The 24,597-nt window shown below is 32.2% G+C and overlaps 2 protein-coding genes across 3 annotated transcripts; one reads left to right on the forward strand and one right to left on the reverse strand.

Annotated features, from left to right (window-relative positions):
- The first annotated feature begins 200 nt into the window (after nucleotides 1-200).
- On the forward strand, nucleotides 201-2,504 carry LOC121228872 (uncharacterized). Its single transcript, XM_041111877.1, has 4 exons — nucleotides 201-840; nucleotides 922-1,234; nucleotides 1,388-1,524; nucleotides 2,422-2,504. The coding sequence occupies exons 1-4, from the start codon at nucleotides 201-203 to the stop codon at nucleotides 2,502-2,504; spliced, it is 1,173 nt and encodes a 390-aa protein (XP_040967811.1).
- Nucleotides 2,505-20,576: 18,072 nt separating this feature from the next.
- On the reverse strand, nucleotides 20,577-24,312 carry LOC107914002 (sphingosine kinase 1). Of its 2 annotated transcripts, XM_016842701.2 has the most exons (10): nucleotides 23,706-24,312; nucleotides 23,498-23,620; nucleotides 23,299-23,399; nucleotides 23,130-23,202; nucleotides 22,649-22,735; nucleotides 22,451-22,528; nucleotides 22,250-22,320; nucleotides 21,818-22,105; nucleotides 21,029-21,151; nucleotides 20,577-20,896 (listed from the first exon to the last, which is right to left on the reverse strand). In XM_016842701.2, the coding sequence occupies exons 1-10, from the start codon at nucleotides 24,025-24,027 to the stop codon at nucleotides 20,705-20,707; spliced, it is 1,458 nt and encodes a 485-aa protein (XP_016698190.1). In that variant the 5' UTR covers nucleotides 24,028-24,312; the 3' UTR covers nucleotides 20,577-20,704. The 2 variants fall into 2 exon arrangements, with proteins under 2 accessions (XP_016698190.1, XP_016698191.1); XM_016842702.2 differs by lacking the exon at nucleotides 23,706-24,312 and having other exon boundaries at nucleotides 23,130-23,205; nucleotides 23,498-23,564.
- Nucleotides 24,313-24,597: the final 285 nt, after the last annotated feature.

The raw sequence follows: 24,597 nt of genomic DNA on the forward strand, positions 1-24,597 counted from the left end.
CTGTTGTACCGGCTGAGAAGATCACTTGGGAATTTTTTCAAAATTAATTTAAGAAGAAATATGTCGGTAGAAGATATTTGGATAAGAAGAAAAGAGAATTTCTCGACTTGCGACAGGGAAACAAGTCAGTGGCTGAATATGAAAGAGAATTTGTTTATCTGAGCAAATATGCTCGAGATATAATACCCACAGAAGAAGAAATGTGTATCAGATTTGAAGAAGGGCTTAATGATGAGATTAAAATGATGATAGGGGGCATTGAGATACGAGAATTTGTTGTTCTATCAGATCGTACTCAGAAGCTTGAAGAAGTATATAATAAAAAGATGCAACGAGATAGAAGAAGTAAAGAATCTTTCAAAAGAAGTGCATCTAAGTCATTTTCGGCTTTACCAGTGAAGATATTTAAAGAGGAATTCAGTCGAGCCACTTCAGTACCGGAAAGATCAGGAAAAAGTAGGCCAAGACAATCTGATTACAAAGCATCTGACAGACCTGCTGTTAGTGTGGGTAGTGTACAAAATACCCAAAGGCCTAAGTGTCAACATTGTGGAAGAAGTCACCCTGGTGAATGTAGAAGTAAGTTAGGGGCTTGTTATAAATGTGGGGCCACTGATCACTTTATTCGTGATTGTCCCCAATTACAAGTAGAAGAAGTGGAACAGAGGGAGAAACAGAAAATTCTTCCTCAAAAAGGAAGACGCTATGGTCAGAGCAGTGCTACAGGGGCTACTCGTTCGGGTATGAAAGATACTGCTAGCCGATCAGAAGTTAGGGCTCCTGCTCGTACTTATGCCATTCGAGCGAGAGAAGAAGCAACAGCTCCATATGTAATTGCTGGTACTTTCTATCTTTATGATGTTCCTGTGTATGCTTTAATAGACCCTGGGTCTACTCATTCATATATTTGCACTATGTTAGCATCTGAAAAGAACTTATTTGTTGAGCCTACTGATTATGATGTACAAGTTACAAATCCGTTAGGTCAAAGTGTGGTAGTTAATTTAATATGTCATAACTGTCCACTGAAAGTTAAGGGCTGTGATTTCCCCGCTGATTTGATGCTGCTACCCTTTCGTGAATTTGATATTATCTTGGACATGGACTGGTTAATGAAACATGACACGGTAGTGAATTGTCGAGAAAAACGAATTAGCTTGAAATGTCAAACAGGAGATATTGTTTTGGTTGAGTCTGGGAATTTGGATGACATGGTTAGAATGATTTCCTTTATGTCTGCTCAGAAATTGTTGCATAAAGGAAATGAGGCTTATTTAGCCTATATTCTTGATACTCAAAGTTCTAAATCAAAGTTAGAGCAACTATCTGTTGTAAATGAATTCATGGATGTATTTCCTGAAGAATTACCAGGTTTACCACCCGATAGAGAAGTTGAGTTCGTGATAGATGTCCTTCCAGGAACAGCTCCCATATCAGTGACACCGTATAGAATGGCTCCAGCAGAATTAAGAGAGTTAAAAGCGCAGTTGCAAGAACTGTTAGACAAAGGGTTTATCAGACTGAGTATGTCACCATGGGGTGCACCTGTCTTATTTGTGAAAAAGAAGGATGGTTCATTGAGGCTGTGCATAGATTACATGCAGCTGAATAAGGTAACAATTAAAAATAAATATCTTTTGCCTCATATTGATGATTTATTCGATCAGCTTAAGGATGCTACAGTGTTTTCAAAAATAGATTTCAGATCTGGGTATTATCAGTTAAAGGTAAAGGAATGTGATGTACCGAAAACAGCTTTTAGAACTCGGTATGGTCATTATGAGTTCTTAGTTATGCCATTCGGTTTGACAAATGCTCCTGCTGCTTTTATGGATTTAATGAATCGAATTTTCCAGTCTTACCTGGATAGATTTGTGGTTGTGTTTATTGACGATATACTGATCTATTCAAAGACAGAATCCGAGCATGCTCAGCACTTGAGAATTGTACTACAGATATTAAGGGAAAAATAGTTATATGCAAAATTTAGTAAATGTGAATTTTGGCCTCATGATGTGGGATTCTTGGGTCACATTGTGTCAGTTGATGGTATACGGGTAGATCCGAGTAAGGTGTCAGCGGTGATTAATTGGAAAACTCCAAAGAATGTTACGGAAGTGCGAAGTTTGCTTGAATTAACTGCCATAGTATTTGCTTTAAAAATTTGGAGACACTACCTATATGGAGAGAAATGTTATGTGTATACAGACCATAAAAGTTTGAAATATTTAATGTCACAGAAAGAGCTGAATTTGAGACAGAGGCGATGGTTAGAGCTGTTGAAAGATTACGATCTTATCATTGATTATCATCCAGGTAAGCCAAATGTAGTGGCAGATGCACTTAGTCAGAAATCATCATTATTTGCTCTTCGGGCGTTAAATGCTCATTTGTCTGTTAATGAAAATGGTTCTATATTAGCTGAATTAAAGACAAAACCAGTATTCTTTCAACGAATTCGGGAATTGCAAGATGAAGATCCGAATTTGGTGTTGGAACGATAAATGGTTCGGGATAATTTGAACTTAGATTACTCTATTGATAATAGTGGTATGTTATACCATCGTAATAGAATTTGTGTCCCGAATAATCTAGAATTGAAGAAGGATATCTTATCAGAGGCTCATAGTAGTATGTACTCGATTCATCCGGGTAGTACGAAAATGTATTGTGATTTGAAAAAAATGTATTGGTGGCCTGGTATGAAACGGGAAATTTGTGAATTTGTGGCAAAATGTTTAATCTATCAACAGGTAAAAGCTGAACATCAAGTGCCTACAGGTTTGTTACAACCCGTAATGATTCCAGAATGGAAGTGGGAACATGTGACGATGGATTTTGTATCTGGATTGCCAGTGACTCTGAAGAAAAAGATTCGATTTGGGTGATAGTAGACAGATTCACTAAATCAGCGCATTTTATTCCGGTCAGAACAGATTTTTCACTTGATAAGTTAGCAGAATTATATGTGTCAGAAATTGTGAGATTACATGGGGTGCCGACATCAATTATTTCTGATCGAGATCCGAGGTTTACTTCGAGATTTTGGAATAAACTACAGGAAGCTTTAGGTACTAAGTTAAAATTTAGTACAGCTTTTCACCCTCAGACAGATGGACAATCAGAGCGAGTGATTCAGGTTTTGGAAGATATGTTAAGGTGTTGTATACTCGAGTTCAGTGGCAGCTGGGAAAGGTACTTACCTTTAGCTGAATTTGCTTATAATAACAGTTATCAAGCTAGTATCAAAATGGCACCGTTTGAAGCTCTGTATGGAAGGAAGTGCAGAACCCCGTTGTATTGGTCAGAATTAAGTGAATCGAAATTAGTCGGAGTGGATTTAATTCGGGAAACTAAAGAGAAAGTTCAGATTATTCGGGAAAGTTTGAAAGCTGCTTTCGATCGTCAAAAGTCGTATGCAGATTTGAAAAGAAGAGATATAGAGTTCAATGTGGGTGATCGTATATTCTTTAAAGTTTCTCCGTGGAAGAAAGTTTTACGGTTTGGTAGAAAAGGAAAGCTTAGTCCACGATTTATCGGACCATACAAAATCATTGAGAGGATCGGTCCGGTAGCTTATAGATTGGCCTTGCCTCCAGAACTTGAGAAGATCCATAATGTATTTCATGTATCTATGTTGAGACGATATAGATCAGACCCTTCACATGTGATTCCTCATACTGAGATAGAGCTACAATCAGATATGACTTATTCGGATGAACCAGTGAAAATATTAGCTCGGGAAGTTAAAGAACTACGGAATAAACGAGTACCGTTAGTAAAAGTGTTATGGCATCGACATGGATTGGAGGAGGCAACCTGGGAAACAAAGGAGTCAATGAGATCACAGTATCCAAATTTGTTTTCAGGTAACAAATTTTGAGGACGAAATTTTTAAAGGGGGGAGAGATGTAACGGCCTAATTTTCAGTGGTGTCGGAAATGGTGATTTGAGATCACTAAATTCGAAAAATAAGATTGAACAAGATAGTAATTTAATATTTATTAGTCAAGTAAGAATTTAGATGAATTTGTGAAATGGTGAAATTAGTGAATTAAAAGAATTTATTAGGTCAAACGGGTCAAAAATGAGGTATCGAGACCTCAAAGTTGAAAATCAAGCTATAAATATTTTTATAAATATTTATGGAGTGTCATTGAGTTAGTATTAAAGTTTCGTTAGAAAATTTTAACGTTTGGATGGCTAATTAATTAAAAAGGACTAAATTGAAAATAGCGCAAAATTTGTTAAATTGTGAGTAAATAGCTTAAGTATTTAAAAAGATGGATTTAAAGAGAAATTAGACCCAAAGGTTAATGGCTGGACGGTTTGGGTATGAAATAAGCAAGAAAACAATGTGAACAAGGGGCAAAATTAGAAATAGCATAAAAGTTAATAGTTAAATAATGATGTAATTGAAAAATCTAGACATTTCTTCATATTTTCTCAGCCAAAACGCCATAGAAGGTCTGGAGAAATTTGGTTTTTCATATTTTTACATCATGTGAGTTTAATTCTTACTTTTCTTGATAATTTTTATGTTTTTATGACTTTTACAATTAGGTCCACTTGTAGAATTCATTAGTTTTTGATTTTATGGGTGAAATTGGAAGTTACCCTAGATGGATAAGGGAATTTTATGATGAATTATTATGAAATTTAAGTTCTAATTTCATATTAAGGTGGTTTTATTAAGTGATTTTGATAGGAAATGATATTTAGGACCTAATTGTGAAAAAGTTGTGAATTGAAGGTTTCTGTTGAAATTAAGAATATAAAAGGTTTTGAAATAGTTTATAATGATAAAATAAAGTGTTAATTGAGAAAAATTAGTTCATTTGATGGGTGAATTGAGTAGGGACTAAATTGTGAAAACTGTAAATTTTGGGGTAAAAGTGCAATTTTGAAATTTGAACAGCATAAATTGTGAAGTGAAATAGAATTGAAATGGATGCTAATGAAGGAATGATTTTATAATTATAGATCAAGAAAACGAACTGAATCGTGGAAAGGAGAAAATTCAAGAATAGTCCCTGAATTTCTACGACTTTTGCAAATTAGTCCAGGTAAGTTCATATGGCAAAGTTCAATGTTTTGATATGAAAATCTTATGATTGTTAAAGTATTTTATTGTTGATGAATACTATCAATTTGCATTAACTAATGAATAATGTGTAACTAAAAGTACAAATTAGTAGGAACAATGGATTTGAGTGCTTCTATTCTGTGACCCTGATGAATTGACGAAAAATATGTGATAAGTGTGCCCGTTTAAGACCGTAGCTGGGCTATGGCATCGGTGCAATGTGATAATGTGACTCCGTATAAGACCATAGCTGGGCTATGGCATCGGTATAATGTGATAATGTGATTCCGTATAAGACCATGTCTGGGATATGGCTTCGGTATGATATGTGAACCGTGTAAGACCATGGCAAGGCTATGGCTTCGGTGTGTGATGCGTAACAATGTGAAAGTCCATAGTTTACTATGGCAATGTGATAATGAAGCACTCAATTCCCTTATTGTTCCTTAAATTGACAATGAAGTAAATGAGAAATGGGCCTAAGGGAGTTAAATTGTGAGTAGCCATATGGAAATTATTCCAATGAGTTATTAATGAAATTGTGATTTGGAGGATGAAATAGTTAAACTAATAGATATATGATTGTGTACGATATTTGATATGATTTGTGTTTATATGCCTATGAGCTTACTAAGCTTCAATAAGCTTACAAGAGATGAGTGGATACTTGATTCAGGCTACAACTTTCACACAAGTCCCAATTGGGATTGGTTTACAACTTACGAAATAATGTCTGAAGGTCTTGCTTTGATGAGAAATAATGCTTCATGTAAAATCGCAGGTGTTGGAACAATTATTGTAACTCCCCTTACCCGAGACCGTTGCCGGAGTCGAGCACAAGGCACTACTAAACTTATTTGAGCACTTAACCAAATTTAGATAATTTATATCATACTTTTCAGACAAGCTGTCCAACTGCGTCATAGTTGCTAAATAATTCATATCTCGAGTTATAAAACTCGAAACCCAAATCTATAAATTTTCCCCAAATTTATACTCATATATCTACTTACCAATTTTTTTTTATAATTTTTGGTTGGTCCAATTAGTACAGTTTATTAGTTAAATCCTCCCCTGTTTCAGGGTTTGGCTACTTTGACCCCTGTGCACTACGAACCAAATTTCTCTCTATACAAAATTCAAATAACCATGCCGTTTGTTTCTATTAAAAATAGACCCAATGAGGAATCTATACATATATAGTATGGCTCATAATTATTTTTGTGAAATTTTTAATGATTTTCTAAAAATCAGAACAGGGGAACTCGAAGTCATTCAGACTCTGTCTCACCACAATTTAAATATCTCATAACATAAAATCCAATTGCATGCACCGTTTCCTCTATATGAAACTAGACTCATTAGGCTTTAATATCATTTTTTTCCCAGCCCTTAACTCAATTTCCACAATTTATGGTGAATTTTCAAAGTCAAACTACTGCTACTTACCAAAAACTGTTTTAGTACAAATATTGTTAACTAGTTCATAACATCTTTACTTCAATTCATTAAAACTCTATACATGCCATATAAATCTTTAAACATAAAACAAAAACTACCAGAATTGATCTGAATAGTGTGCCCTGTTGTGTTGATCCGATCTACCCACTTCACTTCAAGTCAATCTACATAAAAATATTAAACACACACAAGTAAACTTATTGAAGCTTAGTAAGCTCATAGGCATATAAACACAAATCATATCAAATATCGTACACAATCTTATATCTATTAGTTTAACTATTTCATCCTCCAAATCACAATTTCATTAATAACTCATTGGAATAATTTCCATATGGCTACTCACAATTTAACTCCCGTAGGCCCATTTCTCATTTACTTCATTGTCAATTTAAGGAATAATAAGGGAATTGAGTGCTTCATTATCACATTGCCATAGTAAACTATGGACTTTCACATTGTTACGCATCACACACCGAAGCCATAGCCTTGCCATGGTCTCACACGGTTCACATATCATACCGAAGCCATATCCCAGACATGGTCTTATACGGAATCACATTATCACATTATACCGATGCCATAGCCCAACTATGGTCTTATACGGAGTCACATTATCACATTGCACCGATGCCATAGCCCAGCTATGGTCTTAAACGGGCACACTTATCACATATTTTTCGTCAATTCATCAGGGTCACAGAATAGAAGCACTCAAATCCATTGTTCCTACTAATTTGTACTTTTAGTTACACATTATTCATCAGTTAATGCAAATTGATAGTATTCATCAACAATAAAATACTTTAACAATCATAAGATTTTCATATCAAAACATTGAACTTTGCCATATGAACTTACCTGGACTAATTTGCAAAAGTCGTAGAAATTCAGGGACTATTCTTGAATTTTCTCCTTTCCACGATTCAGTTCGTTTTCTTGATCTATAATTATAAAATCATTCCTTCATTAGCATCCATTTCAATTCTATTTCACTTCACAATTTATGCTGTTCAAATTTCAAAATTGCACTTTTACCCCAAAAATTATAGTTTTTACAATTTAGTCCCTGCTCAATTCACCCATCAATTGAACTAATTTTTCTCAATTAACACTTTATTTTATCATTATAAACTATTTCAAAACCTTTTATATTCTTAATTTCAACAGAAATCTTCAATTCACAACTTTTTCACAATTAGGTCCTAAATATCATTTCCTATCAAAATCACTTAATAAAACCACCTTAATATGAAACTAGAACTTAAATTTCATAATAATTCATCATAAAATTCCCTTATCCATCCAGGGTAACTTCCAATTTCACCCATAAAATCAAAAACTAATGAATTCTACAAGTGGACCTAATTGTAAAAGTCATAAAAACATAAAAATTATCAAGAAAAGTAAGAATTAAACTCACATGATGTAAAAATATGAAAAACCAGATTTCTCCAGACCTTCTATGGCGTTTTGGCTGAGAAATATGAAGAAATGTCTAGATTTTTCAATTACATCATTATTTAACTATTAACTTTTATGCTATTTCCAATTTTACCCCTTGTTCACATTGTTTTTTTGCTTATTTCATACCCAAACCGTCCAGCCATTAACCTTTGGGTCTAATTGCTCTTTAAATCCATCTTTTTAAATACTTAAGCTATTTATTCACAATTTAACAAATTTTGCGCTATTTTCAATTTAGTCCTTTTTAATTAATTAGCCATCCCAACGTTAAAATTTTCTAACGAAACTTTAATACTAACTCAATGACACTCCATAAATATTTATAAAAATATTTATAGCTCAATTTTCAACTTTGAGGTCTCGATACCTCATTTTTGACTCGTTTGACCTAATAAATTCTTTTAATTCACTAATTTCACCATTTCATAAATTCTTCTAAATTCTTACTTGACTCATAAATATTAAATTACTATCTTATTCAATCTTATTTGTCGAATTTAGTGATCTCAAATCACCATTTCCGACACCACTGAAAATTAGGCCGTTACAATTATAATGAATATGTTTGATGAAGTTGCCAGAACACTTAATGACGTACAACATGTTCCAGAATTGAAAAGAAATTTAATTTCGTTAAGTATTATTGATTCAAAAGGTACAGATACATGCTGAAAGTGGAGTTTTAAAGATTTTCAAAGGTTCCCTTGTTGTGATGAAAGGCCAGAGAAAGACTACCAAGTTATATGTTTTGCAGGGTTCTACTGTTATTGGTGATGCAGCTGTCGCTTCCTCTTCCTTGTCAAATGATGACATTACTAAACTTTGGCCTATGCGCCTAGGGCATATGAGTGAGAATGACATAGTAGAATTGAGCAAAAGAGGACTTCTTGATGGGCAAGGAATTTGCAAACTGAAGTTCTGTAAACACTGTGTTTTTAGGAAGCAAAAGAGAGTTCGATTCACCAGAGGAATCCATAACACGAAGGGAACGTTGGAGTATATTCATTCTGATCTGTAGGGGTCATCTAGAGTGCCTTCGAGACGTGGAGCTAATTATATGCTAACTTTTATTAATGATTTTTCCAGGAAAGTTTGGGTGTTCTTCCTGAAGCAGAAATGCGATGTGTTTTTCGTATTTAAGTCTTGGAAAATTATGATTAAAAAATAGACAAAAAAATAAATTACCTCTGCACAGATAATGACTTAGAGTTCTGTTCTGATGAGTTTAATAAACTGTGGAAGTCAGAAGGGATCATGAGACACTTGACAGTTCGTCATACTCCACAACAAAACGGCGTTACAGAACGAATGAACTGAACGATCATGGAGAAGGTTCGATGTATGTTGTCAAATGCCAACTTACCAAAGTTGTTTTGGGCAGAAGCAGCCTCTACTGCATGTTTTTTTATTAACCGATCTCCATCCATTCCCATTGAGAAAAAGACTCCACAAGAGGTATGGTCTGATAATCCTGCTAATTATTCTGACTTAAAGATCTTTGGGTGTCCTGCATATGCTCATGTTGATAATGGAAATTGAAACCAAGATCCATTAAATGTGTTTTTCTTGGTTATAAAGTTGGTGTAAAAGGGTATAAGTTATGGTGTCCTGAAAATAAAAAAGTTGTGATTAGCAGAGATGTCGTTTTTTATGAAACTACTATGCTACCTAACCTATCTCTTAAAGACTCTTCCAGTAAAGAAAATCAAAAGCAGGTGGAGCATCAGATTAATACAGAGTCTACTTCTCAAGCCAGTACAAAAATTGAGAATAGAATTGCTTATTCACCACAATACTTTATTGTCAAAAACAGAACTAGAAAATAAATTAAACCACCAAAGAAGTATACCGAGGCTGATCTAGTTGTTTATGCTTTAAATGTGGCTGAAGATATAGATGCAAACCAAGAGCCATCTAATTATTCTGAGGTAGTTAGCTGTGAAGACTCAGAAAAGTGGATGTTTGCTATGCAAGAGGAGATGAAATCACTCCATAAAAACAGAACATAGAATCTTGTGAAATTTCCTAAAGGTAAAAAGGTTGTTCATTGTAAATGAGTGTTTAAAAAGAAAGAAGGGACTCTAGGAGTTGAAGAACCCAGATATAAAGCAAGGTTTGTTGTAAAGGGTTATAGTCAAATTTTAGTAGTGGACTTCATAGAAGTGTTCTCCCCAGTTGTGAAGCATAGTCCGATTCGAGCTTGCTTGGTATTATGGCAATGCATGATTTGGAGCTTGAGCAGTTAGATGTAAAAACTGTATTTCTGCATGGAGAACTTGAGGAGGACATCTACATGCAACAACTAGAGAGTTTTACAGTCTCAGAAAAAGAGGACTATATTTGCTTGCTGAAAAGTCCTTTTACGGTTTGAAACAGTCACCAAGATAGTGGTACAAGAGGTTTGATTCCTTTATGACTTCTCATGATTTCAAAAGAAATAGTTTTGACAGTTGTGTTTACTTTAAGAAAAACTGTGATGGTTCTTTCGTATATCTACTTATTTATGTTGATGACAAATTGATAGCAGCAAAAGATAAAGGAGAGATAAGAAATGTCAAAGCCCAACTAAGCGAAGAATTTGAGATGAAAGATTTGGGACCAGCAAAGAAGATACTCGGTATGAATATTCTCAGAGATAAAAAAAGCAAGTAAATTGTACCCAAGTCAGAAATGGTACATTGAGAAAGTTCTTTGCAGGTTCAATATGCAGAGTGCTAAGCCTATTAGTACTTCTTTAGCAGCCCATTTCAGATTTTCATTGGCTTTGTCTCCATAATCAGATGATGAGATTGAGTACATATCACATGTTTCATACTCTAGTGTAGTGGGATCTCTCATGTATGCAATGGCTTGTTCACGTCTAGATTTATTATATGCAGTCAGTGCAGTTAGCAGATACATGACAAATCCCGGTAAAGAACACTAGAAAGCAGTTAAGTGGATTTTAAGATACTTACGAGGTACTACTGATGTCTACTTACAGTTTGGAAGAACTAGAGATAGAGTCATTGGATATGTTGATGCTGATTTTGCTGGAGACCTTGATAGAAGAAGATCTCTCACAGGTTATATCTTTACAATCGGAGGTTGTGCAATCAATTGGAAAGCAACTTTGCAAACTACAGTCACTTTGTATACCACTGAAGCTGAGTACATGGCGGTTACTAAGGCTTGTAAAGAAGCTATTTGGTTAAAGGGACTCTTTAGTGGACTCAATGAAGACCTTCAAATCAGTACAGTATTTTGTGACAGTCAGAGTGCAATCTTCCTTACAAAAGATCAAATGTTTCATGAGAAAACAAAACACATTGATGTTCGGTATCATTTTGTTCGTAATATTATTGCTCGTGGTGATATTGTTGTGAGCAAAATTAGTACTCATGAAAATCCTGCAGATATGATGACTAAGTCACTTCCTATAACCAAGTTTGAGCATTGCTTAAACTTGGTTGGTGTTCATTGTTGAAGTTAAACCCTTAAGGGGTTTTATGGAAGAGGTGGAGAACTTGTTTGTTGAGAGTTTGCGATAAAGAACTTGTTCATTGATAATTCGTGTCAAGGTGGAGATTGTTAGAATTAAATGACCCGAATCCTTATTTAAATAAAATATAGTGGTAAAATAAAATAAAAGTAAAATTCATATAGAACTACACTTATTTTATTTTATTTTAGAATAAGGTTTTTTAAACCTTATTAAACTTCATCTATTTTATATAATTAGAATAAGGTGTTTTAATCTTACTAGAATATAGCTTTACAAGCCTATAAATAGACATAGTCTAATCCTCTTGTAATTATTCGAATTCGACATAGTGAATTTTCTTCTCCTCTGCTCGTGGTTTTTTTTCTCGAAAAAGTTTCCACGTAAAATCTGTATGTTCTTTATTTTATTTTATTTTATTTTCACAATTTATTTATCATATTCACTTGTCACTTTTTACTTATTTCACAATTTAGTCCTTAAGTCCTCAAATCAACTTATAAAAATTACTACTCTTTTTATACATGTATCGTATTTCACCATTTAGAGTAAATTTTCATGATTTTTTCACTATTTCTTTCACAATTTATTTTTACATATTTAACTTACTAGTCATTATCCTTCTTATACTTCCTCAAATACATTCAAATTACTTACATCTTCGCTTTACTAATTCAATATTTCAAATATGAATCGAAGATAAACCTTTACCTTGTAACGAAAATTGTTTACCTTTTTAGCAGAGACATAGTAGACTAAACAGAACACTTAGGATATACGGAACTAATACAGAGGAGCATTATTATGCACTATTAAACAGAGAGCACTAATATGCTAATAATCAAATAGCACGTTAGGGTCACTTAATGGCATGCCACTAATATCCTAATAGTTCTAATCTTGTCTACTTGGGCAAATTATATCATGCACACATATCACTTTTAAACTTTTCGCATAATGTTTTTACATACTTTACAAATTAATCCTTGTACCAATAATCCATATACTTATATCTTCACTATCTTTAATACATGTAATATATTTCTAAATTCATTGTTCATCATAATTCACTAATAATCCTTATCCTGTATTTCACATATCACTTTTATATATTTTGTAATTTAGTCATTAGCACAATATTTCATGTATCAATATAATTTATTTTTAATACCACATATAACATAATTCAATACTTACTAATATTCCAAAATTCACTACAACATCAATTTTTCTCATTCTAAGTGTTATGCACTTCACTTTTCTATTTCTAATATAAATTTTCTTAGATTTACGATTTAACCCTTAATTTCCACAACCTAGGAAATAATTGTAGTTTGGATTACAAAATTCATATATTCTTTTACTTTTCACTATGTGCTTTATTATCAATATTTCTTGTAAAATTTTATAACTTTCCAATTTAATCACATTTTTCCATAAAAGTTCTCTATTCATTGTTATAAAAATTTTCTTTAACATCTCACTTAGTTCACATAATTAATTCCACTATCTCATTTTCCACATCAAATTTCTATGTATTTCACTTGTATTATTGTAACACCCCCTAACCCCAAACCGTTACCGGAACGAGGTTATGAGGCATTACTGGACATATCAGACAACTTACGAATAATTTACAATTAATATAACTTTCATAGTATAATATAATAATTAAGTCCCTATCTTGAACTCTCGAAGTTCAAACACGTATTAAAAGTAGAACGGGACTTGTTCGAGTATTCCAAATTTTTTTTTTATAAAAATTTCGGCAACATTTCTGCTTATTTTTACCTAAACCTCCTGCAAATTCAAACCAAAACAACCAACACCAATATTTCACATTCATATACTAATATTTATATTATTAACAAAATTTTAATTTAATAACTATCATAGCATCATTCAAAATTGATTAAAAACTTCATTCATTTAATAACTTAATGTTCATGTATCAAAATCTCATGTACTTTCCTTACCATTTCATTTAACCATCTAAATTTTATAATTCATCCTTCACTACCCAAAGTAATATACATATTCAAGTGACTAAATAACACCTATGTACATGCCACCTTTACCCAAAAGAAAAATATACATCACCAAGTTTGTGTTGGAGTCGGGATTGTTCTGAATGCTGAGCCGGGACACTTGACTTCTACTAACCTGCGCACGGAAACAACCGTACGCTGAGTATGGATATACTCAGTGGTATTACTATAAATCAAGATTATTTAACATTAATAAATTACAAACATCAACCATAAATTTTATAATTATTTAAACTACTTTTATATAAAATTATTTTACTTCATAAATCTTAAATTCATAATTTATTTTTCTCATACTAACTCAATTCATAATTTAGTTCATACATTCTTTCTCGTACTTTTCAATAGTGCTAAAACAAATAATCTCATTTTCAAAATTTCATTTCAATTATTCACCCTATTAACAAAGCTCGGACTATGACAGATACGCGGATTCCATCTAAACACACCAGAATGTTCAACCCAAACACACCCGGAATATTGTAAATCCTCCATAACGCACCGGTATAATATATCCTCCCAAACACACCAATAAGGCATTAAATGCCTATTCGGATAAACCGAAGTATATAATAACAGAAATATCCTCTCGGCCGAACTACAATCTCTTCATCACATTACAAATCCAATGGCATGCCATTTGTATCGAATATAGTCCGACAAGTTAATAGGGTATTATTTTATTTTATTTTTTTCTAATTTCAATTTCATTTACACAAAAATTTTCAATACTCATTCAATTCAAATATCTATTATCTTAATTCATATACAAATTAATTTTCACACAAGTGTATATCATCAACACCATACATTTGTCGCAATTTATTTATTTTCAATCAATACACTTTTCAAATAATCACATATTCCATAATTCACTTATTCAATTCAATTTGATTCAATTTATATCACTTTCATTTTCACTCAATATTCATATCGATTTCACATACTTACCTCAAGTCTTATTTACCATACATAATAATTAAAATTTCAGCAATCAATAATAATTAAATTTGAATTATAGTAATACACACCGTAATTCTCCCGTTTTAGTCCTCGATGACTTTCTCCTTTCCTTTCGATGCTGATGCTTCCGGTTCTTTGTTGGCTACGAAAATAATAGTAATTTACATTATTATTTACAGCATTAATTATAATAAATAATTAAATTTCTAAACAACTCCTACCTTATTCCCAATTTAATCCTAACTAAACTTAATTATTTTCTTAATCCAATTCACTCTCTTTTTCTATTCAAATTTTGTCTAAACTTATATTTAACTATAAAATTTCTAGCATATTTCCTAATTTCGAAATTTCTTCAATTTAGTCCCTACAACATAAAACTTATAGCCTAGTTTACAATTTAATCCCTTAATCAATTCTAACTTAGAATTCATTCAATTAAATCCCTAATTCCATAATTTTTTCAACATGAACCCTACTTGGAAACATATGAACTCTTGAACTATCAACTTAATTTCATCAAAATATTGTTTCAAAGCTCCTAAAACATCAAAATTAACTAAAAAGGACTTAACTAACTTACCAAATTAACTCCAAGCTTCAAATCCTTAGTTTTCTCTTTTATTTTTCTTTCCCTTTTTCTTTCTCTTTTTCTCCTCTGCTTCCCGTTTTCAACTCTGTTTCTATTTCCTTTTGTTTCTTTGTTTCTTTATTTCTTTAATTCTTTTATACTTTATTATTTTATTAACATAATAAAATATTAATATAATATATTAAAATATCTTTTACTTTAATATTAAGTAAATTAATAATTATATAACAAGTGTACATATTTATATTATTACAAATGTCATTATCTAATTTGCTTATTAAATAAAAATTTCATAATTTAATTAATACAATTAATAATTATAAAATATTTTTATACTTAAATTATAAGTAATTAAATATTTAAATTACAAATGTACCCATACAACTCTTACACATGTATATTTTATTACCATACAATTGTCTTCTATTTAATTTATTTATAATATATTATCAATTAAATAATCATAACAATTTAATATAAAACCATAATAATAATCATTATAATATATAAAACCTAAAAAAAATCTTTGATTTTATTTCACCAATATGCCACCTCATTTGTAGTCAATGGCTTAATTGCCATTTTAATCCTTTTTATTTTCTATTGCTTTATAATTAAACTTTTACTCTTTATTCAATTTAATCCTTTTTATTACTTACTCTAAATTAAGCTAAATTCACTTAATTAGATCCTAATTAGACACACCACTAGGCTCATAAATATTTTTTTATAATTATTTTCGAACTTATTTCACTAAGACGGAGGCCCTATAACTCACTTTTCCGGTGCCCGTGAATTTCAGGTCATTACAATTATTTCCACCACAAATATTTCTCAAGTCTTTCAATTTAGTCATTGTTTCCATAAAATTTCACATTTTCCCATCATTTCACTTATCTAGTACTTTGTATATTTTTCGCTAGCACATAACCCAACTATTATACTTTTATTATAAATTCATACTTCACATGATAAATTATTTCACACTAATTTTTCATTTTACTTAGTTACCACTTACTTTACAAAGATCACATTTTAATCCTTAAATAACAAGGAAGTTCATGGGTACTTACCTATTTTCTATCAAAATCTCTTGTTTTTCTCTTCTCCTACCACTTGATTCACTTACTCAACTTCTCTCTTCATCGACATGTCAAAAACACAATATTTCCTCATGAGAAATCTGTTCTATAACACCATTTTTATGCTTTTCTATAATTACTAAACTTAAAAATAACATAAAACCTTAACATCCATACCTTATTCTCTTGAAACCAAACTTTAACTTGATTTTCTCTCTCCTCCAACTTCTATTTTATTGAATCTAACTTGATATTCTAGCTCCCCATAGTCTCATTGTTATTTTTCTCTCTTGGTGATTATGGAAATTCTTTTGATTTCTAAGTGAAAATGGTGGATTTTTGTGAAAAGACCAAATTGTAAAGAAAAGAAAATTTTCTTTCTTTCTTCTTCTTTTCAAGTTGTGAACATGTCTTTCCTTATATACTAAATAAAATATAATTAAATGTCAAATCAAAATGTTAATAAACATATATTTACTTAATTAATCTAAAATATCACTAACATCATCATTACTCTTCAAAATTATTTTTCTTCCTAAATGACCATTTTGCCCCTTATGATCCTTCAACATTATTCCATTGAATCATCACTCATTTTAGTAAAATTGTATTTACCCCCTCATATTTTCTCCACTTATTCAATTTGGTCATAATTCATCCATTTTCCTTAGTTTCTAGATCCTTCCATCCTTAAAATATATGCACTATTTGTCCTTCAAATTTTCTATATTTACACTTCAACCCCTTAAATTTTAAGTATTTAATCTTAGGCCACAAAACTTTTCTCACTTTTGTAATTTAATCATTTCTTGAATTAATATATCATAATATACTTCCTAAATAGATTTTGTTAACATAACTCAAAATTTCTCCTTTTTTTCATTTTATTTCCTTATTTTACTGTATCAAAGATAATATCGCACTTTATTACTGTAGCAACTTTCGAGGTGTTACAATCACACCAAATGGTAGAATCACCATATTGTTTCCTTATGAATACTTGACACTTCGCATGTATTATACATGAACAAACACAAAGCCAATGTGTGGGAGTTTGTTAGGAAGTTTAATGTTCATTTATCACATTTAGATACATAGGTAAGACACCTCTTATAATTTAGCATTATTTAAAAAAAATGAATTAGTCGGTTAGATAGATTAACTTGTAAATCGACTAAATCGGTTGGTCAAATTAATTCAATTGAATTAAAAAATTAATTGAATTAATTTTTAATAGTTTATTTAATTAAACTAAATAAATCAATTGAATAAAAAATTATTGATGTAACCGATTTAATTTTGAAAACCAAAATTAGCCTACTTTATCTAAAACTTGACACCTTTATAAAACTCTCCTTCAAGAATTTGATCTATGCAAAAAAAAAAAAAAAACTGCTAAATTTCCCTCAGTATCTTCCATCTCTTCCTAAATCTTAAGCACCTTTTACTCTTGACACCATCGTATGACCTCAACATTGTATTAGCATGTACTCTTTCTATGTTTTATGGCATTTAATTTGATTTTAAATATTCATATTTTGAACATATATATTTTTAGCAAACATATTTGAATTTGCATGACTTGAATAAAAAAATTTAATATATCCGTTATAAACATGTACTATTTTGACTCCAATTGTCTAGGTAACCACCTTTAAAGTCAAAACCTGTCTTAAAATAGAAAATAAAGATAAAAACATTAATTGCATATGTAAAACACAGATTTGAGTTTAAATTGTAATATACAATAAATAAAGAAAGGTAAAATTTGAAACTAATAATAATAACATATATACTATGAAATTAAAATAAAAAATAGTTAAAATTGTTAGTAAAAGAATATTTAAATAGGTATAAATACATCAGTTTAAGAATATCAAATGCACTTCAATTGTTTATTATGGTATTTTTATTATTCTTAAGTTGGTATTAAGTTGATTTGTGACACCAATTCAATAAACAATATTATCAATAAATGTAAAAATGATAACAACATTGAAAAATATAAAAATATTAAAATAAAACTTTGGTTAAAATGGTAAAAAAAAGATTTTATAGATGATGCTACTGGCATGAATTTAAATCTTAATATAACCAAATTTTATATTTATTTTATTAAACATATAAAAGGATAAGAGTATCATTATAAGAATATAGCTTATTTCAAACACGTAAAAATATTTTAATAATTTCTTTAATTGAATTAATCTTGAGTTAACTTATAACATTAATTCAATCGAATAATAATATGATTACATGGTTGTTCCTTAATTTTCCTTAAACATATACATATATGTACATATAAACACGTTCCAAAACCAATATTTCAATGACCTGACATTCTTGTCCATGCATATTTTGTCAACTTCCTCTTGACAAGTGTTGGACAAGTTTAGATGCTCCATTCAAAGACCTCGGACATGTATACATATATAAAATAATATCATATTTATATAACGATAAAAGGATAAAATGTTGGGGATGCGAGAAGAGGACAAGAAGAGTTTTTGAGATATTTTGGTATGTGATAAATACTAAAGAGATGATGGTTGTTTAAATTACATGGCAAACATATATATAGAATCTCGACCACATCTAACAATGATGCTATTTTTTCTTGTTGTTTCTTTCGAAGGAGAAATGTGACACGTAGTGGACAATGGTAGACAGCCACAAATTAGAAAAAATGTGCAATTGAATTATGATTAGTTGGAAGAGTGCATGAATCACACCACATAATCCTAAAGTGCAGTTCGCTGTTTAAACTTCAAACTTTGGGTACGGGACAATATTGGCTTGGACCGGTTCTATATTTATATTGTACATTATAATATATATAGTAGCTAACGTGGATATGAAACCGAACTTGTTTTGTATTTTTGTATATTTTCAGCAACCATATACTTAAAATAAGGTTGAGGTTACTGTATGTGTATTGATTGAGCACGACTTTGGTCTAACTCTAACGAGTTGCAATTGATAATCACAATTAATGTTTCCTCGTAAAATTATTCCATTTTGGCTTTATACGTCTCTCTTAATCACTCACAAAAATCAAACATAAAATCTTATTTAAGTAAAAATGAAATTGTTGTGGCTGGATCAAGCAGATTGAAAACCTTTGGTTGATAGAAGAGATAAGATCATAGTGAGGGTTAAAATATGGAAGGCCATTGTTTAAATGGAAATAAGAGGGGCAGTTGAAGGATATCATATAGCTGGTCAAATTCGGAGTGGCAGAAGCAGAAAATGGAAAGTGACAGCATCTGCATGCGCGGGGGAGCCCATACCCAAAGAAGGTCAAAGTGACGTCAACATATCTCAATTCTCAAAGCTTTTTCTTGAGATGAAGATTTTGATTTCGATTTGCTGCAGCAAGATTCAGTTAGATCTACCAGGTGGCAATGCCCCCTCATCAGCCTTGTCAAATCATCATCAAAGCTTTGAGCACCAAACCAAAAGAATAGACGACTAGCACTCCAGATACGCGCTGGTCGAGTGAAACTGCTGCGAGGGTGCCTCTGCCTGTTAGGCTTAGTTTAAATTGACAATTGAATGCAGTGTTGTACATTTAACTTATTTTTTATCTCATATTATAGTATTGCTATTATATGATATAAACTCACCTTTAATTTCATTCCCCCATTCATCCGTATCGTATTTCAATCAATTTAATTATTTTCAACCAATAACAATTTGCATATCTATATATAAAGAGCGAGAGAGAACTGTTTCTGTTGGAACAAAAAACAACGTGTCTAGAAGTACCTGTTAACCTTTGTTTGAGGGGGAGGGCACTTGATGTGGGGCCTTCTTATTTTTTTTCTTCTTTTAAACGTTTTGACATTACGGAAACCATAAGAAACACGAGTCATAGCTGGTCTGGCCTCTCAAAGTATGAACAACTGTGTATAAAGTAGAATCACCTTGTCTTCCACTTTTGGTGTGTGTTCATATCGTACCTGTTGCATGTCCCACGCCTAACTATTTTCCCTTCAACGGACTTCATGTTACGTATGTGTTGGATATACATAATTTTTTTGAAGTTAGACTTATAATTCACAATAACAAGTTATATTTACAGTTCACAATAACAAGTAATACCATATATATTATATTTATAGTTAAAATAAAAATACTATAATATATTTAAACATAAATTAGAATAATAAAACTAAAAATAAGACTGGAATCTAAATTTAAGACTTACACGTGTAAGTAAAATAAAATTTGAACTTAAACTAAACTTTCCCTTTACAAATTACCGGTATTGTCAAGAATTCATGTACACTCCTTTTTAGTAGTACAATATTTATTGCTTCATTCATATCAGATGTACCCTTATTATTGAGCGGTGGAATCAGGATTTATCATATTATTATATATGGAAAGTTTATGACATCAAATATTATCATTTTTCCTTTCAAAATTTCAATCCCCTAAACAGACTTTTTTTAGTAACATAAAACCCTTTAAATCAATGTAAACATAAAACAGGGCTCATCTATAATCAACTTACAGGCTCTATACAGGTGCAAACAAAGTAGCTAAACCTTGATCCACGGTTATTTGAAGCTTATCGTACGCCATAGAGCACTTTACATTACCCTTGTATGTTACATTTCCCCTGGCAAGAAGCTCACCATCTGAGTCGATGATCCCTTCCTTCATTGGATCATCGATTCGAGCACCAGGCTCCAACACAAATGCCTTCACCTGTAGTTAATCACAAAGAACATGGATGGTTTTATTGCTAAAGATAGGACCATGGTTCTTCGAAATTTTATATAGAAGAAAAGTTACAAAAACCAATCCCAAGGTTAAATGGTTATCGATTAGTTAACTGACCTTAAGGTACATAACGTGTGGACAATGGACATGACTCCCATCATTCATTTTTGATAGTAATGACAGCAAGGATAATTTCGGGATGTCCTTTACGATAATCAAGTCCAAATAACCGTCCGAGAACTGCAATTGCAACCATCAAAAGAAACATGATAGTAATATTAGTCATGCATGCATGTTAGAAACAGAAATCAAACAGAAAATTTCAGACCTGAAAAGTTCAAATTTCAACGGTGAAATCCATCGTGCAAGATTAAACATAATTGAAATTGCATAGAGTAAATGTGGCATGGTTGCAGGAATTTTAATTAAGAGATGAAAAATTGAAAAAGTGAGCCAGTCCTTGCTCGGCACATTCTACAGAGTGTAGTAATTCTTTTGGAATCTTAGAGCTTCTAAAGTCTTGAAGACGAAACAGTCCCTTAGTGCGTGTAGCATTCTTCAAACTAAGTTTTCCTGAGCTCAAGAGGGCATCAAAATGAAGCTTCATATGCTATAGATTATACAGAATGAAATCTCAATTGCTTTGGTTTGTATTAATGGATGCTTTTAAAGTGATAAGATTAAGTCAGAGAAGAACATAGTAGTATCTTTTCTAAACTTTAGTGTCAATTCCAGTGGAGTTTGGACAAACTCAAAATTTGAAGTTAATGACACTGCAGATGCTACTTACGGGCTAAAGGCTAAAGGAAGTTGCTCATGTATAAGGCAGAGGATAGCAAAAAATTAAGACATATTTTATGGATAATAGAACAAATAATTGAATTCACAAGTTAGTGTAAAATAAACCATTGCATTGGGTGCAGCCAGGACATCTTCACTTCCCCACGGTACATTATGAAGCCAGATTGAAACAAATGGTCCGCTAATAGTCCTCCAATGCATGTTCTCCAACTTAACATCGGATCCAAGGTACCCAGGCTGTTGAGTGTTAAGGGACTCTTGTTGACTTGTGCGTGTTTCACAGGAAGGTTCACCAGAATAAATGGTTTGCTCGCCATACTCTTCAAAGCCAGGAGCAGGCACAAAAGAAACACGTCCATTGTAATGCCTTAAATATGTTATACGTTGAAGAGCCTACAGAGGAAACACAAAGACTATTCTCATTACCAAATCCCAAACGTATTTATGGAGCCATACTGGCTGTGCCCTAAATAAGGTGCTAAAGCTATATAAAAGTCCTTGTGCACAACAACAACCAGATCAGATGAAGGGATATACATAGAAATCAATACGAGCACTCCCCATCCATCTATACTTTTCAGATTCGATGTCAATGTCTGCTATCAGACCTGGAAAAAAAAACATTTGCCTAAATGTTAAAAGTGCAATAATTTTAAAGTTTGTGACCTGTAGTCAAAACCAGCCAGATGCACGCCTTACCAAACTTGGATTAACGGAAGGAGGAATAATTCTACATACCCCATGCAAGCATCAAGACACTAAAAAATCTAGTTTTCCCTTGCGAGATAGTAGCTACATCCAACGAACGTGTATGCCCTGTCAGGAGTACTATATTAAGCCCAAAAATTCTTCAATCAAAATGAAATACTATTTGCTGCTCAGAGAAAGAACGAAAATAATTATGTTCTTAATGAAATAAAAGACACCCTTGTTAACCTCTGATAACAGCAAGAATGGCATTAGATGGGCTACATATTTCACCAGCTGAATCCAGCAAAGACTTCACCATGCCATTTCCCGTTCCTACATCCACAACCATATCCAATCAGATATCAACACTGTCCAAATAAGTCATTAGATAGTTTTCTAATTAAGCATGGAAAAAAAAAATCAAACCAATCAGAATCATATTGAACCAGAAAATACTGAATAGATAATAAAAATCAAATTGGCAAAGAAACTCTTTACGCGTCACATTCTGAACCAGAAAATCATTGCGAAGAGGTCCCAAAAGTGGTAAACTTTTATGAAAGAGAGGGCTTTGGTTTCAACTTACAACTAACATAAAACCACAAATTTTAAAGGTTCCAAAAATTAATAAACTCCTTCAAAGCACAATCCAAGCACAGATTTACATTCACTAATTACATGTTGAAATTTTATCTTATACTAACATGGTGATAGAGAGAAAACGCACCAGCAGGAACCATTCCTATAGGCATCTTTATTGCATCACTCCAATCTTCTCTTTCAAGTAATCCATTTATCACCTACTAAAAGGTGGCAACAACGTTGAGATATTGAAAAAAAAAAACCACCCACATTTACAATAATAATCCAATATTCAGAGAATTGGATTAACTAACCTCAACAAGGATTCCATCGCCACTAACACAAACAATTCCATCATATTTTGATAAATCCAAGGTTTTGACAACTTCTTTAGCATGCAGCTGATGTTTAGTTTCTGAAAATTTGTGATTATCATCGAAATTAATAAAAGAGAACAGAATTGTGTTAAGTTAAAACATGGATTTAATGGGGAGAAAAACATTGAATCCAAACCTATGACAGTAAACTGTATATCAGCATCTTCAAGGCAAGGTCTTACATCTTCTACGAAAATTTTAGTTGCACATTTCTTCCCTCCAAACGGGTTCACAAATATCAGTAGTCTCTTTGGCCTACCTGTTAGGAAAACAAAAATTGTTACGATAAATAATTCAAATTATAAAACTTGAAAAATGAAAATGACTTTCTTTTAAAATTTTACCGAAAGAATCAATATAATCACGAAGCTTCTGAGACCAGAGAGTGAGCGATTCCTCTGAGAGAGGCTCGAACACAAAACTCTGCCTCGCGATACCTCCCATGTTCGCGAAACAGAGTATTCCATCTCTCTTTTCGACGGCGACATTGACTCGGATTCTAGAACCTTCGAAGGTGAATCCGAGAACCTCCTTCTCAACGTTCAAGCACCGCCGGTCGTCATGGTTCCACCGGAGCTTCCCGTCTCTGGTGAGCGTCAGGGGAACCACTTTCCCGTAGACGAGGACTCGGTCTGATATGAAGGATGAGAGGTTCTCTGGATCCATAGTGTTAACTGGTTTTCAAAATGGCTGGCATCTGGCAATTATTAATGGGAAGGTACGGTTTGGTTGGGTTTAAGACGGCAGAGGACGGGGATGAAGTGGGGTTGAGAAGTTTCTGATTCGCTTCGCGGTTCTTGCTCAAATCGTTTGTTGCTTTTGGATAGCTCTTTTTTTCTTTTCTACCCTCGTTTCATTGTTGATGCGGCCACGCTGTGGCGCTATTCATTTGTTTACATTACACATAATGTACCGGGCAAGACTTATGGTATGGTGATTATTTTAATTTCGTTTTTTATTCGATATTTTCATGACGTTTTTCTTGTTGATGTTGTGAATGATATTTGTCATGACGTTGAACACCGTTCGAGAAATAATATTGAATAGATTGTAGACAAATGAATCAATCACGTACAGTAAGTTTTGAACGTACCATTTCATAGTTGAAAAAAATAAAATGAAATTTGAAATGGATAATATTCAAGAAAAAAAGGGTTTCTGTTTTTGAGCTGAATGGTTTTATCATTTTAAAAGTGATTAAAAGATTAATAATAAAGATTTAAGGAAATTTACCAT

The sequence above is a fragment of the Gossypium hirsutum genome, chromosome A05 (genome assembly GCF_007990345.1).
Source record: "Gossypium hirsutum isolate 1008001.06 chromosome A05, Gossypium_hirsutum_v2.1, whole genome shotgun sequence".
NCBI classification, from domain to species: domain Eukaryota; kingdom Viridiplantae; phylum Streptophyta; class Magnoliopsida; order Malvales; family Malvaceae; genus Gossypium; species Gossypium hirsutum.

Bases quoted from the DNA above. Each gene is read 5' to 3' on its own strand.
- LOC107914002 (XM_016842701.2), bottom strand. From the start codon at position 24,027: ATGGATCCAGAGAACCTCTCATCCTTCATATCAGACCGAGTCCTCGTC. The intron at 21,152-21,817 runs GTTTATTTTACA...TTGCAATTGCAG, and splicing joins TGGCTGCACCCAATGCAATG to TTCTCGGACGGTTATTTGGA. The intron at 20,897-21,028 runs GTCAGTTAACTA...GATTAACTACAG, and splicing joins CACACGTTATGTACCTTAAG to GTGAAGGCATTTGTGTTGGA.
- LOC121228872 (XM_041111877.1), top strand. From the start codon at position 201: ATGTGTATCAGATTTGAAGAAGGGCTTAATGATGAGATTAAAATGATG. The intron at 841-921 runs GTACTTTCTATC...GCACTATGTTAG, and splicing joins AGCTCCATATGTAATTGCTG to CATCTGAAAAGAACTTATTT. The intron at 1,525-2,421 runs GTATGTCACCAT...GTTCTATATTAG, and splicing joins CAAAGGGTTTATCAGACTGA to CTGAATTAAAGACAAAACCA.